This window comes from Triticum dicoccoides, chromosome 3B, assembly GCF_002162155.2.
Source record: "Triticum dicoccoides isolate Atlit2015 ecotype Zavitan chromosome 3B, WEW_v2.0, whole genome shotgun sequence".
NCBI lineage: Eukaryota > Viridiplantae > Streptophyta > Magnoliopsida > Poales > Poaceae > Triticum > Triticum dicoccoides.
In genome coordinates, this window is record NC_041385.1 from 295,579,393 (window position 1) to 295,593,588 (window position 14,196).

At 43.7% G+C, this 14,196-nt stretch overlaps 1 protein-coding gene across 1 annotated transcript; it reads left to right on the forward strand.

Annotated features, from left to right (window-relative positions):
* The first annotated feature begins 241 nt into the window (after positions 1 to 241).
* Positions 242 to 2,781, forward strand: LOC119281259. The gene is made up of 2 exons (XM_037561833.1): positions 242 to 626; positions 2,687 to 2,781. The coding sequence occupies exons 1-2, from the start codon at positions 324 to 326 to the stop codon at positions 2,690 to 2,692; spliced, it is 309 nt and encodes a 102-aa protein (XP_037417730.1). The 5' UTR covers positions 242 to 323; the 3' UTR covers positions 2,693 to 2,781.
* The last annotated feature ends 11,415 nt before the right edge of the window (positions 2,782 to 14,196 follow it).

The window sequence follows — 14,196 nt, forward strand, 5'->3', positions numbered from 1 at the left end:
TCTCATTGGTTGAAATGTTTGTGTCATGGATTGATGACATGGCATCCATCCATCCATCCATCCCATTTATCTAAACAAAAAAAAGAGAAAGAAAGAAAAAGAACCCCCACCCCCCCGGGCAGCCCAACCACCCAAACCCTATCCCATCCCTCTCCAGCTCGCGCACGCTCGCCGCCGCCACGTCCGCCGCCGCGGCTGCACTCAGGGCGCAACAACCTCCTCCCCGCTCGCCGCCCTCCCCGCACACCGACGTTAGAGGCTGGATCGAGCCCATCCCCCACTCGCCCCGCTCCTCCCCAATCCCCTCCGTCCGCCACGCCTTCATGCCGTCGCCCCCATCATGCCGAGCCACAGCACCATCAGCGACGACGCCGCCTCACTCCGCCTTGACCCCCTCCGTCTGCGGCGCCTTCACGCTGTCGTCCCATCACACCGAGCCGCAGCACCTCCCCGATGTCACCCGCCCTGAGCCGCAAGACTTGCCCGGGCGCCTACTCCTCCACCGCTTGTCCGACGAGGCAGGGGCCAGGCGGAGATGGCGGCCAGCGCCTACTCCTCCACCGCCCCAGAAGCGAAAAGGGCTCACACGGGACGAGGTGGAGAAGCGGCGGCACGTGGTGGCGCAGGTGAGCCCCAGCCTCGCCCCTCCCCCTCCTTTCCTTCTCCGTCCAGCAACGGCCTCCCCCCTCTCCACATCTCCCCTGTAGCACCCCTGGCACCCGCCCCCATCTCCCCGGTCGGCCTGCATCTCCGGCCATCCGCCGGTCTCCTTTCTCTCCGCCTCCGCCCCATCCGGCCAGACCTCTTCCTCCATGCCTCTGTGAACCCGTCCCTCTCACCTGATGCATCTCTCACTGAGATCCCCTGCCTTCTCCCCACCCGTTGCGTGAGAGGGCTGGTCTGTTGATGTTGGATTAAAAAAATGGCTCTTGATGGATATTATGTATGCATGTTGCTACTTATAATCTGATTTAGTGTGTATCAGACTTCTAAACTTGTTGTGCTACTTGTAATGTGGCCTCTTTTCTGTAATACTTCTATAATTTGTTGTTGCCATCCTTATGAGACTTCTCATTTAATCATCTTAAATTATATATTGTCAAGATAATCATATATGCTGCTGTTACATATATCTATTCCTATTTTTCATGTTTTTTGAGAAGTTAATGTTGCTGTCAAGTTCACCAAAATATGCTATTGTTTGCTACTGTTACATACAACCTATTTTTTGTATCTTTTCACAGTAGATGTTGTCAAGTTCATCATAATGTACTACTGGCCTGTACCATCTTTTATGTTTTATTTTTTTCATTTTTTTGTAATAAATCATTTTTCAAATATATGCATGTGTTGCTCAAATTCCATTTTCAAATTTGTACAGCAAATTGTGTTCCCACATTTTTAAATGTCCAATTCCAAACTATGTGCATCCAAACATGATTTGGCATTGTTCCTTCCTATGAATTCCAAGAGCCCAATTGAACATATAAATCCAGCTACACTACCCGCCATCCTGAGCTGCCTGCATCGCGTGGTAGTTATGGTTCGCTCGATTCACCATGAAATGTACTTTTTATGGTGGTGGCAAAGGCCCAGCCGTCCGTCCTTCTTTACATCATCATTTTGCTCTATGTCAATGATAGGTAGGTCTGATTTGCTTGCTGGACCCAGCATTGTATTGCGTTTTGCCCGTGCCTGCGTGAGAGAGGAGAGTCACGGGCGAACGCCCGGTAAAAACCTAGCGCTTCCCCACCCACGCCCCCATGCTACCCTCCCTTCTCTTCCTTGATCTCCCTCCAAGCTGCCGCCGCCGCCTCTCCCCATCTTCATCCTCTCTCTCCTGCGCCGCCACTATCTCTCCTCTTCCTCCCCACTCTAGCCCCTCCAGGTCGTTGCTCGCGGTGGTTCTAGATTCAGCGCTGGTCGTCCCCATGGGTGAGGAGGGGAAGCAGGGTCTTCAAGGTTGGTGGAGGTGTAGGGGAGACCGGCGGCATGGGGACGAGCAGCGAGCCAGGAGCAGGGAGAGGCCAACGTCGGGGACAAGAAGCAGCGGGGCCAGCGGTCGATCGCGGTGGTTTGGAGGGAGAGGGAGGAGGTTGGCCACGAGAGAAGGAGCAGTCCGGCCCTGCTTCGTCATGGAGGATGTCCATCTGCTCGTCCTCCTCCGCCTCTTCTCCAAGCGTCCACTTTATCACAATTCAGCTTCACGTACACAATCATACTCCTCTTCCCGAGTTTTCTCTCTCCCTTTCTTGCAATCCCCTGTTTTTGTTTCTTTGTGCCTGCAAAGAGTTTGGTAAAAATCCAATAAGGCTGGCAGGGTAGTATTAATCTATGTAATTCATCTGATTTCTTTTTTCTATTATTTAGTTCATGTAAGAAATAACAAGTTGAGTAGACCGACTAGCTTTTTGCAATTTAGGTATTGAAGGAGATCATCATAACTGCTTTTTCTTTCATGCAATAGTTCAGGTTTATTGTTCTTAGTTTTTCTGTAGTAGTTAATTTGATTGCTATGGATTAAAATCTAGAGCTACCTTATAATACTGCTTGAAAATAGCTTTGGCTCTTCACACATGGGAGTAATAGGACAGTTTGCGTTCCTAACTTTCTTTTCTCTGTATATATATACATGGTTTTAGGATTCTATTTGTTTGCTACTGAAGCTTATGTTTTTCTTTTTCAGAATTGAGTGCGTATGAACAATGCAACGGAGGTCATGTTAACTCCTACAGCCTGATATGTTCTTTCGTCTCCTGGTGATTACTTCAAATGGTTGTGTGAGGTAATAGAGCTAATACCTTTTGTTTCTTCATCGCTATAAACCGTGTTTATTTCAAAACTGAGAGCCATCAAATATATGCATTAATCTCTCTTGGTATTTTTCCATCCGACCAACATTAATCTATGTTGATGTGTTCTATGCCAATTCATTGCCAATGGAGTGCCAACATTAATCGTATATAAAATTTGAATATATGAAAAATCAATTTATTTAGTTTTCTTGCTGTCAGAATAAGACCATGAAACCAACTTCCATCAAACACATATCTGCAGCATTATACTATGTACAGGCTGCAGATATATATATTTGTTGACCAAGCAATTCCCTTCTTATGAGTCACCGACCAATATATGATTACCAGTCACCCAATTTCCTTCCTATGAACATCATACCGAAATATATATTCCCTTATGCTTCAAGGATTCTATGATTGGTCTCTGAATATTCTTATTTGAATGGTTTGAAAACATAGTTCACACTCGCCCTTTGCGCCATTGGCACAACGGGTCATCTAGTACATGAACATCCAAACACAGCGTTAGCTATTAAAGCGATTAATTTTTTTTGCCAAAAAACTCCAGTTTGCTTTGGACTGATAACATGGTCTAGACCATCTCATCCATTGTATCAGAATGCAAACTTGGTTCTCTTTTTACTCTATGTTACTACTGCAATAAAATTATGCTTATTATAATTTTTCAGTTCAAGTGATGATGATGTTTTCATTTCTATCTTGTCATTCCAATGATAGTGATTCATTTTGGTGCACACTTATATTTGTCACTGGTTGCTGCATGACATTTCATGCTGATATTTTTAGCTGCTATATATCTCACCATTGTTCTAATTTCATAGTCTAACTCCTTATTTCTTGTACCTATGCAAAATTGAATATTGAGACATAAGAAGTAAAAAGAACTCCACGGTACGACCACTGATCACATACCATCAAAGTATTAGTGCATTATTAAAATCTGAGTAAAATGAGGAAACACTTGGTTGTTGAAGTGGTAAATAATTTAACATTGGTCATCTGTAATGGTTGGGATACAGTCATCCTTCGAAGATGTGGTCACTCATGTCCTGGTAGTAGGATTTTGGTTGTTCCATGAAAGAAAAAATGTTTCTTTCTTGCTTAACAGCTTGAACATTATCCAACAGATCATGGCCCAGGTTACTGCTACGGCATAAGTAGGACTTTGCAAACTAGCAACTGAAAAAGAAGGCTCTAGTATTCAGCCTGACTCTTGGTGGTAGCGAACAAAAAGTAAAACGGTAGCAAGACTTCATGTTCCATCCAAAATTAGGAGGGGTTATATGACTAGCTACCAGACAGAATTTGACATAGGAGCGAGGCAGGGTAATGGTATATAGGTGAATTCACCATTGATATGTTCCTGAGATCTCGCTCTGTGACCACCAATTGGAGGTCCTTAAAATAGCAAGGTAAAATCTTATTGTTTCTTAGTATGAAGAGATACCATCAAAATTGACTTCCTACTGTATGAATATTTGAATAAATTCACTTTTGATCCATTTGCTAACTTGGTAACTGGCCAGCTCATTAATATAGTATACATGCAGTCTGCTGATTTGTCTGTAAACTCTTGCTTTGAGTTGTGAGATAGAAATCGCTGAACTGGTGTTTAGGGATTTTAGTGGAGCACAATGCTTGCTTAATTTAAGCATCAAAGTTAAATTGTTGATGCACATGGACTGATACACCTTTTGACTATTCAATCTTGGCAGGAAATATGCACTGCTACTTCAAGTTTAGCATGATAGGTTGATGTTTAGAATATCTTGAAGAAATGGAAAAAAAGTCATCTTAGATATTCATTCCTGTATTATGTTCCGATATTTTTTAGTGTATGAACATTTAAACCATATATTTCAGTCTTAGTTTGTGTAGTGCTCAAATTCGGTACTGCTAGTGTGTCATCTGTGGATTATTTTGGCATGTTCAACGGTGGCTGATAAAAAATCCAAATGGCCAGTGCTCAATTTATGTATCCAGTATAGCCTGGACACGTTATGTAGTGCAACTATCTTGCAATTGCTGTTTATGTTGTCATGGAGTATGTGGGCATGTGGCAGCCCACATAATCCCACTTAAATTAAGTGGGCAGCATCATAATAATGTTCTTCTTCTAGTCTTCTTCTTCTAACTTTCTTCTTTCCCATTTTACAGATTTGCTTAAGATCACGGAAGCTTGGGTTGATGGAGTGCTTGTATTTAGTTTTTGTTTTGACCTTGTGAAACTTGCTACCTATGGATGAAATTGTGTAATATTGATGAAACTATGTATATGTAGCTAAAGTCTCCTCCCTGGAGACGTGCTTTGTATTTACTTAACTCATGTATAGTTTATTTTTTCTCCTTTCGTAAACCCCCACCCTCACTCCTTGTAACAAGACTGTTTGACCCTTAATATTATTTTGCAGTAGGAGCCTCTCCTACTGTTTAATCTTCAAAAAAAAACTTGCTACTATTGGTAACATGTGTTGGATGTATATGTGTCCATGACTATTGGTAATATGTGTTGAATATGCTATATTGGTCATATAAATATATTTGTGTTTGATTTTCTGTGAAGACGAACTGATATAAGAAAAATCAAAATTAAATGGGGTAATATAGTCACTTTGCCATCTGCTGGCAGATGGCAAAGAGCTTTGCCATTAGCTGGCAGACGGAAAAGAGGCCACGTGTCATCTACATGTAAAATCTGGGCTGGCCTATTTGGGCTCTTTGCCATCTGCCAGCAGATGGCAAAGATCTTTGCCATCTACTGGTAGACGACAAAGCATGCAGCCTTTGCCATCTGCTAGCAGACGGCAAAGAGCCTGCAGCCTTTGCCATCTGCTGGCAGACAACAAAGTATGCCGTTAGCCTTCTAACGGGGCTAACCCCGTTAAGAGGCTTTGCCATCTGCCAGCCGATGGCAAAGGCACACACTCTTTGCCATCAGCCAGCAGACGGCAAAGAAGCCTTTACCGGCAGGGTTTCAGACAAACTGTTTGCCATCTGCTGGCAGATGGCAAAGCCTTTGCCATCCGCTGACCATGCCTTTGCCATCTACCATGGCAGATGGAAAAGTGCCAGATTCCAGTAGTGGATGTTTGATTTTCATTCCCATTTCTTGCATGGGACGTAGAAATTCATCCGAGGCCACACATGTTATTTTTCAACCAACTTTGGTGCACTGGAGCATGTGCTTGTAGTTCAAAATTCAATTATGCACATTAAATGACTAGAAACTCAAATAATGTATAAACAAGGCCAAATGAACCCGTACTAATCCCAAAATTTAAGACGTCAGTCATATAGTTCTATGCTACCTCTCTAAATAAAATCAAGGGCGGCGGCATATATCGTTTCGCACACAAAGGTGACACATTCCCTTTCATAACCATGAGCCTTCTTGAGAGAAGTTCCGGTTTGCAAGAAGCTTATACCAAAACTTGTTCCAATTCGGCCAAGTTTTTACCACAACATGTTTGTGCCATGACATGACACCATGCCAAGTTTCATGATTTCCTGGCGAGTTTTGGATTTACAGGAATTTGAAAACCAAGTGACTCATTGTTCTCGGCCGAGTCACGACACCCAGATGTTTGAATTTCATTCCCATTTCTTGCATGGGACCTAGAAATTCACCCAAGGACACGCATGTGATTTTTCAACCAACTTTGGTGCACTCGAGCTTGTGCTTGCAGTTCAAATTTGAATTATGCACATTAAATGTCCAGAAACTCAATTAATGTATAAAAAGGCCAAATGAACCTGGAATTATTCCAAAATTTAACAAAATGTAAACTTTGGTTCACATCAGCATTTGTAATAATATAAAGATGGACATGACTATTTCTTGTGCTGGGAATTGATTTTTTTTTTGTTGTTGTTGTTGAGGAAAGTGCGAATTGATTTGGAACTGTACATGATAATCTAGTTCTCCCGATATTTTTTACATTTTTCTTGTAGTTTTTCAATGGGATTTATAGCAATATAGTAAAAGGAGCATGACTCTCTTGTGTCTTGTATGAATTTTTTTGTACACGTTAAGTTTGTTCTGCCGAACATGGGTGCCGCGCCTTGTTATCCCGAAATTTTAAGCTCGGGTATCTTTTGTCTCTTCTGCTGTGAAACTCCCGCCTCTTGAACCTGCGCAGCGGCTTGTTATCCTAAAATTTCGATGCGCACGAAAACTTCCTCCTCATCCGAAATCGGTCCCGCACCCCAGACACGTGAAATCCCCCTTCTACCCCCGAGCCGAAAATGCCGCCTCGACGTTGCATGGTCAAAACCGGTGGGGGTACGTACCTAACTTACCCTACATTTTGGACAAGCGTGTCCCTAAGCCATGGCTCCCCCTACCTTCCCCTCGCCCCCCATTCGTACACCAAGGCTGCCAAAACCAGTGAAACACCACGCTCCTCCATCGTCCTCCCAACCGCTGACCAGCCGAAGACTCTTCCTAGAGGACGTCGTCCACCGCAAAAGCTCGTCCTCCCTCATCCACTGCACCGGATGAGGATCTGTCGTCGATCTTGTCGTCCCGCCGGATTAGCCGCCCCGTCCTCCACCTCCAAGGAGCTGCCCCGACGTTCACCTCATCTATTGCGCCACCTCCATCCCCATAGTGTCGTCTTTACCTGCCCCACCGGAACCACAACACCCTCACAAATTCCTCCGATGAATCCGAGGCCTACTTGGCACCACCAAGGAGGTTCTGCAGTCACTGCTGCATTTTATCTTTTATTCGATCTTGCTTCGTCGGTGGCGACTTCCACACCGGAACTAGTTGTTGCTGCTCCAGCTCTCACTCGCGCTTCTGCTGCTGCTGCTCCGGCTCTCGCTCGCGCTACGGCTCCGTTCTTGCTCTCGGCCACGCTATTGCACTGCTCTTGCTTTCGTTCATGCCGTTGTTCTGCTCCGCTACTACTTTCGGTCGCTGATACGTCTCCAACATATCTATAATTTTTGATTGTTCCATGCTATTATATTACCCGTTTTGAATGTTTATGGGCTTTACTTTACACATTTATATCATTTTTGGGACTAACCTACTAATCCGAGGCCCAGCCCGTATTGCTGTTTTTTTTGCCTATTTTAGTGTTTCGAAGAAAAGGAATATCAAACGGAGTCCAAACGGAATGAAACCCTCGGGAGTGATCTTTTTGGAACAAACGTGATCTAGAGGACTTGGAGTTGAAGTCAAGAAACAACAGAGGCAGCTACGAGGGTGGAGGGCGCCCCCTACTAGGTGTGCCCCACCATCTCGTGGGCCCCTCGGGCGTCCACCGACCTACTTCTTCCTCCTATCTATACCCATGTACCTCGAAAACATTAGGGGAGCCCACAAAAAACTATTTCCACTGCCGCAACCTTCTATATCCGCGAGATCCCATCTTGGAGCCTTCACCGGTGCTCCGCCGAAGGGGGAATCGACCACGGAGGGCTTCTACATCAACACCATAGCCTCTCCGATGAGTTGTGAGTAGTTTACCACAGACCTTCGGGTCCATAGTTATTAGCTAGATGGCTTCTTCTCTCTCTTTGAATCTCAATACAAAGTTCTCCTTGATGTTCTTGGAGATCTATTCGATGTAACTCTTTTTGTGGTGTGTTTGTCGAGATCTGATGAATTGTGGGTTTATGATTAAGTTTATCTATGAGAAATATTTGAATCTCCTCTGAATTCTTTTATGTGGATTAAGTTATCTTTGCAAGTCTCTTCCAATTATCAGCTTGGTTTGGCCTACTAGATTGATCTTTCTTGCAATGGGAGAAGTGCTTAGCTTTGGGTTCAATCTCGTGGTGTCCTATCCCAGTGACATCAGGGGCAGCAAGGCACATATAGTATTGTTGCCATCGAGGATAAAAAGATGGGGTTTATATCATATTGCATGAGTTTATCCCTCTACATCATGTCATCTTTCTTAATGTGTTACTCTGTTCTTTATGAACTCAATACTCTAGATGCATGCTGGATAGTGGTCGATGTGTGGAGTAATAGTAGTATATGCAGGCAGGAGTCGATCTACTTGTCACGGACGTGATGCCTATATACATGATCATGCCTAGATAATCTCATAATTATTCGCTTTTCTATCAATTGCTCGACAGTAATTTGTTCACCCATCGTAATACTTATCCTCTCTTGAGAGATCCCCTAGTGAAACCTATGGCCCCCGGGTCTATCTTTTATCATATAAGATTTTAATCTATCTTTTATTTGCAATCTTTTACTTTCCAATCTATATTATTAAATACCAAAAATATATTTATCGTATCATACTATCTCTATCAGATCTCACTTTCGCAAGTGGTCGTGAAGGGATTGTTGCGTTGGTTGCGAGTTCTTGTTTGTTTGTGTACGTGCGTGGGACTTTTGAGGAGCCTCCTACTGGATTGATACCTTGGTTCTGAAAAACTGAGGGAAATACTTGTGCTACTATTGTTGCATCACCCTTTCCTCGTCAAGGAAAACCAACGCAAGCTCAAGACGTAGCAAGAAGGATTTCTGGCGTCGTTGACGGGGAGGTCTTTTCTCAAGTCAAGACATACCAAGTACCCACCACAAACTCATCTGCCTCGCATTTGCATTATTTGCCATTTGCCTCTTGTTTTCCTCTCCCCCACTTCACCCTTGCCGCTTTATTCGCCCTCTCTTTCCTAATCTCCTATCTCTCTTTTTTTGACCAAAGAACAGTTGGGTAAACCCCCTACTGTGAGTCATTTTCATTTATTATGAGCATTTCCAGAATACATAATTAAGTGGTTGTTGGGGAAACAACCAAGTAGGTACATACTAGGGGGAGGAGACTAGTCTAATTATTGAAAAATTAAATATTGTCTATCCATGAGGACATGCCCTCTTTTAAAGTGGGCTTAGCCCTCAGCACGGTCATTTTGAAATATCTGACAAAATCATTTTTGCAATCATTTATTGAGCAAGGTACCCCTTCAAAAATCATCCCATTCCTTTGGTTCCATATGCTCCAGCATCCAAGAATCATGATTTCCATGAAATGTTCAAGTTTATATCTGTGCTTAGCATCAGTAATCATATTGTTGATCTCCATATCCGAATTCCATTCAAAACCAATGTTCCACCAGAAACCTTGACTAAATGGGCAGGTGAATAGAAGATGAGTCATGTCTTCATAGTCTTCACTGTTGCATAGGATACATATAGTGGAGTCTAGGTGCATGTTTTTCCTGAACAAAAGACCGCATGTATTAATTTTGTCATTTAGCATGAGCCAACAGAAAAATTTGTGTCTTGGTAGACAACATGTTTTCCAGATCCATTTAAAGGTGGCATTTGCATCATCACCTTTCATAAGGTGACCATAGATCTTCCTTGTAATGTTCTTATTATTACCCCAGTTGAAAGACCATGTGTCCTTGTCCTCAGAGTTCCTGATATTGTATAGCTCTCCTGATAGTAAGTGAAATTGTTGGTGGGCTTGTATGGAAAGAGGAAGCTGAAACAAGCTGTATAGATTCTCAAGTTCCTTGGCTTCTTTGATTGATATGCTTTCCTTTTGGGTAAAAGAGTGAAGCTCAGGGTATTTAATTTTTCTAATATCTCCATTCCATATGTCATCCTATAACAGATTAGTGCAACCAGATTTGATGTCACAAGAAACCATTTCTCTGAAAAGGTCATACATTTTCATGCAATCTTTCCACCAAAAGGATCCTTTGCTTCTGTTGGAATGAGGGACATCATTGTTATGGTAGTGAGATTCCCATATTAATTTAACCCATGGGACATCAACTTTATTATAGAACTTGAACAAGTGCTTAATGAGAAGGGTTTTATTTTGCTCCCTAAGATTCAATACCCCAAGACCTCCTTGCTGTTTGGGTTTGCATATCATCTCCCAGCTGGCCAGACATTTACCACCTTTATTGATTTCATTTCCATACCAAAGGAAATTTCTGCTTGATTTATCCACATGGTCCAGAATGGTAACATGTACCTTAAGGGAGCACATGGCAAAAATAGGCATGGAAGCAACAACAGAATTGACATAAGTGAGCCTCCTAGAATGGTTCATAAACCTGGCAACCCCTGATAATCTTTTATCAATCTTAGTAATAACTGGGATGAGGTCATGGACAGAGGGTTTGGTGGTGCCCATAGGAAGTCCAAGATAGGTGAATGGTAGGCTTTCAACTTTACAACCAAAAGAGTTTGCAAGGTTGTGGATTGATTGTTGATCCATATTAATTGGGATCATGGAAGATTTGTTGTAATTAACAAATAGCCCAGTGGACATACTGAATAGATTAAGCAGGTATTTGAGATGGCAGAGTTGCTCTTCATCAGCAGGCATGATCAATAGAGTATCATCAGCATATTGAATAATAGGGTAGTCAATCCCATAAGCCTCGTTTGTGGGGAGAGTGAATTCACCATTTGCCCAAGCAGCATTGAGGAGATTATCATCGAGAAGGAAGAAGAGGGCAAGTGAAAGAGAGAGAGAGGATATTATCGTTGATATGGACAATAATGATAACATGGAAAATTCTGATGCTCCTGTGGAAGAACCCCCTATCTTGCATACTAAAAAGTTTCGAATTGATAGTGGTAATATTATTGGAAAAGGGGTTATTCAAGATTTATTTACTTGTGTCGATGCTTTATCTTCTACGGGTGGTTCTATTCTTCATAGAACTAGTAGTCTTGCGGATGCATTCACTATGCTTGTAGTTGAGCTTGAAATACAATTTATGCATATGCATCTTTGCATACAAAGAATTTTCTTGGAATTTTCTAATGTTGAGCATTCTTTTGTTAAGCGCGCCGCTACTATCTTCTTGGCACGTGAGTTTAGATTTATAATAAAAGAGGCTAAAGAAATCTTTGCGCACTATAGGGTGGACGCCGACCGTCTTCCCATAGATGTGATCCTCTTTGATCAAGAGGAAATTAGGCGTTTTCAATCTGTGGACTATGTTGCTTTTAATGAAAACCTTAGAAAAAAGGTTCCTACCAATGTCCTAGTTGATAGAATTTCCGGACTTAATAATGATTTTTCTCTTCGAAAAAATGAGCTAGGATACTCTCTTGAGTATAGGCTCACGAAGTTCTGCCAAAAGAATGCTTATGATGATGAATTAGTTGTGCAATATGAAGGGCCAAAGGAGGAACTCATACCTCCTGAGATTGATCTTGGGGACTTTTGTCCCATTAAATTTAGCCCTTTTGATTACTTTTGCTTGCCTCAAAGAAAACTTGCTGCTGAACATAGAGAATACAAGATGAGTTTTCGTGATCTATCTTATTATTATGGCACTAGTTAGATCTATCCTCTCTTTTATGACTAGCTAAGGGCGTTAAACAATAGCGCTAGTTGCGACAACCCAATTTTATCTTTGTTTTTTGTTTGATTCTGTTTAGTAATAAATTTTGCATCTACCTTCTGTTTAGACAACTCCGCCTATGTTGTCTCAACATAGCCGGTCCCAAGCCCGGGTAAAGGAGGAGGGTTGTGATAGGCTTGGCAAGCCAACGTAAAAACTCAGCCACTCTTATGGAGATGAAACCCAAAAGATTTTCATTGGGGCGTAACCCTCTCAGCGACGCGCCACATCGGAACCCGGGTGTGGTGGAAAATGGGCAAGGGCCGGGCCGTCACCCCCCAAGTGGCGCGCCGTATCTTGACCCGGATATGGTGGCAAGTGAGCGAGGATCGGGTCGTCGCATCCTTAGTGGCGCGCTACATCGGCGCCCGGATGTAGTGGAAAATGAGCAAGGGTCTTCGCATTTGACTCGACGAGTGCGAAGGGTAAGGAAGCTAGCCGAGCCTAGGAGGATTCGCTTAGGTAGCTGGAACGTAGGGTCTCTGACAGGGAAGCTTCGGGAGCTAGTTGATGCAGCAGTGAGGAGAGGTGTTGATATCCTTTGCGTCCAAGAAACCAAATGGAGAGGACAGAAGGCGAAGGAGGTGGAGGATACCGGCTTCAAGCTGTGGTACACGGGGACGGCTGCAAACAAAAATGGCGTAGGCATCTTGATCAACAAGAGCCTCAAGTATGGAGTGGTAGACGTCAGGAGACGTGGGGACCGGATTATCCTGGTCAAGCTGGTAGTTGAGGACTTGGTTCTCAATGTTATCAGCGCATATGCCCCGCAAGTAGGCCACAATGAGAACACCCAGAGGGAGTTCTGGGAAGGCTTGGAAGACATGGTTAGGAGTGTACCGATTGGTGAGAAGCTCTTCATAGGAGGAGACCTCAATGGCCACGTGGGTACATCTAACACAGGTTTTGAAGGGGCGCATGGGGGCTTTGGCTATGGCATCAGGAATCAAGAAGGAGAAGATGTCTTAAGCTTTGCTCTAGCCTACAACATGATTGTAGCTAACACCCTCTTTAGAAAGAGAGAATCACATCTGGTGACTTTTAGTAATGGCCAACACTCTAGCCAGATTGATTTCATCCTCTCGAGAAGAGAAGATAGGCGTGCGTGCCTAGACTGTAAGGTGATACCTGGGGAGAGTGTTGTACACCAGCATAAGCTGGTGGTTGCTGACTTCCGCTTTCGGATTCGTGTCCAGCGGGATAAGCGTGCCAAGGTCGCTAGAACGAAGTGCTGGAAGCTCAAGGGGGAGGTAGCTCAGGTGTTCAAGGAGAGGGTATTTAAGGAGGGCCCTTGGGAGGAAGGAGGGGATGCGGACAATGTGTGGATTAAGATGGCGACTTGCATTCGTAAGGTGGCCTCGGAGGAGTTTGGAGTGTCCAGGGGAAGGAGAAGCGAAGATAAGGATACCTGGTGGTGGAATGATGATGTCCAGAAGGCGCTTAAAGAGAAGAAAGATTGCTTCAGACGCCTATACCTGGATAGGAGTGCAGACAACATAGAGAAGTACAAGATGGCGAAGAAGGCCGCAAAGCGAGCTGTTGGTGAAGCAAGGGGTCGGGCATATGAGGACCTCTACCAACGGTTAGGCACGAAGGAAGGTGAAAGGGACATCTATAAGATGGCTAAGATCCGAGAGAGGAAGACGAGGGATATTGGCCAAGTCAAATGCATCAAGGACGGAGCAGGCCAACTCTTGGTGAAGGACGAAGAGATTAAGCATAGATGGCGGGAGTACTTCGACAAGCTGTTCAATGGGGAGAATGAGAGTTCTACCATTGAACTGAATGACTCCTTTGATGAGACCAGCATGCGTTTTGTGCGGCGCATCCAAGAGTCTGAGGTGAAGGAGGCTTTAAAAAGGATGAAAGGAGGCAAGGCGATGGGCCCTGATTGTATCCCCATTGAGGTGTGGAAAGGTCTCGGGGACATAGCGATAGTATGGCTAACCAAGCTTTTCAACCTCATTTTTCGGGCAAACAAGATGCCAGAAGAATGGAGACGGAGTATATTAGTACCAATCTTCAAGAA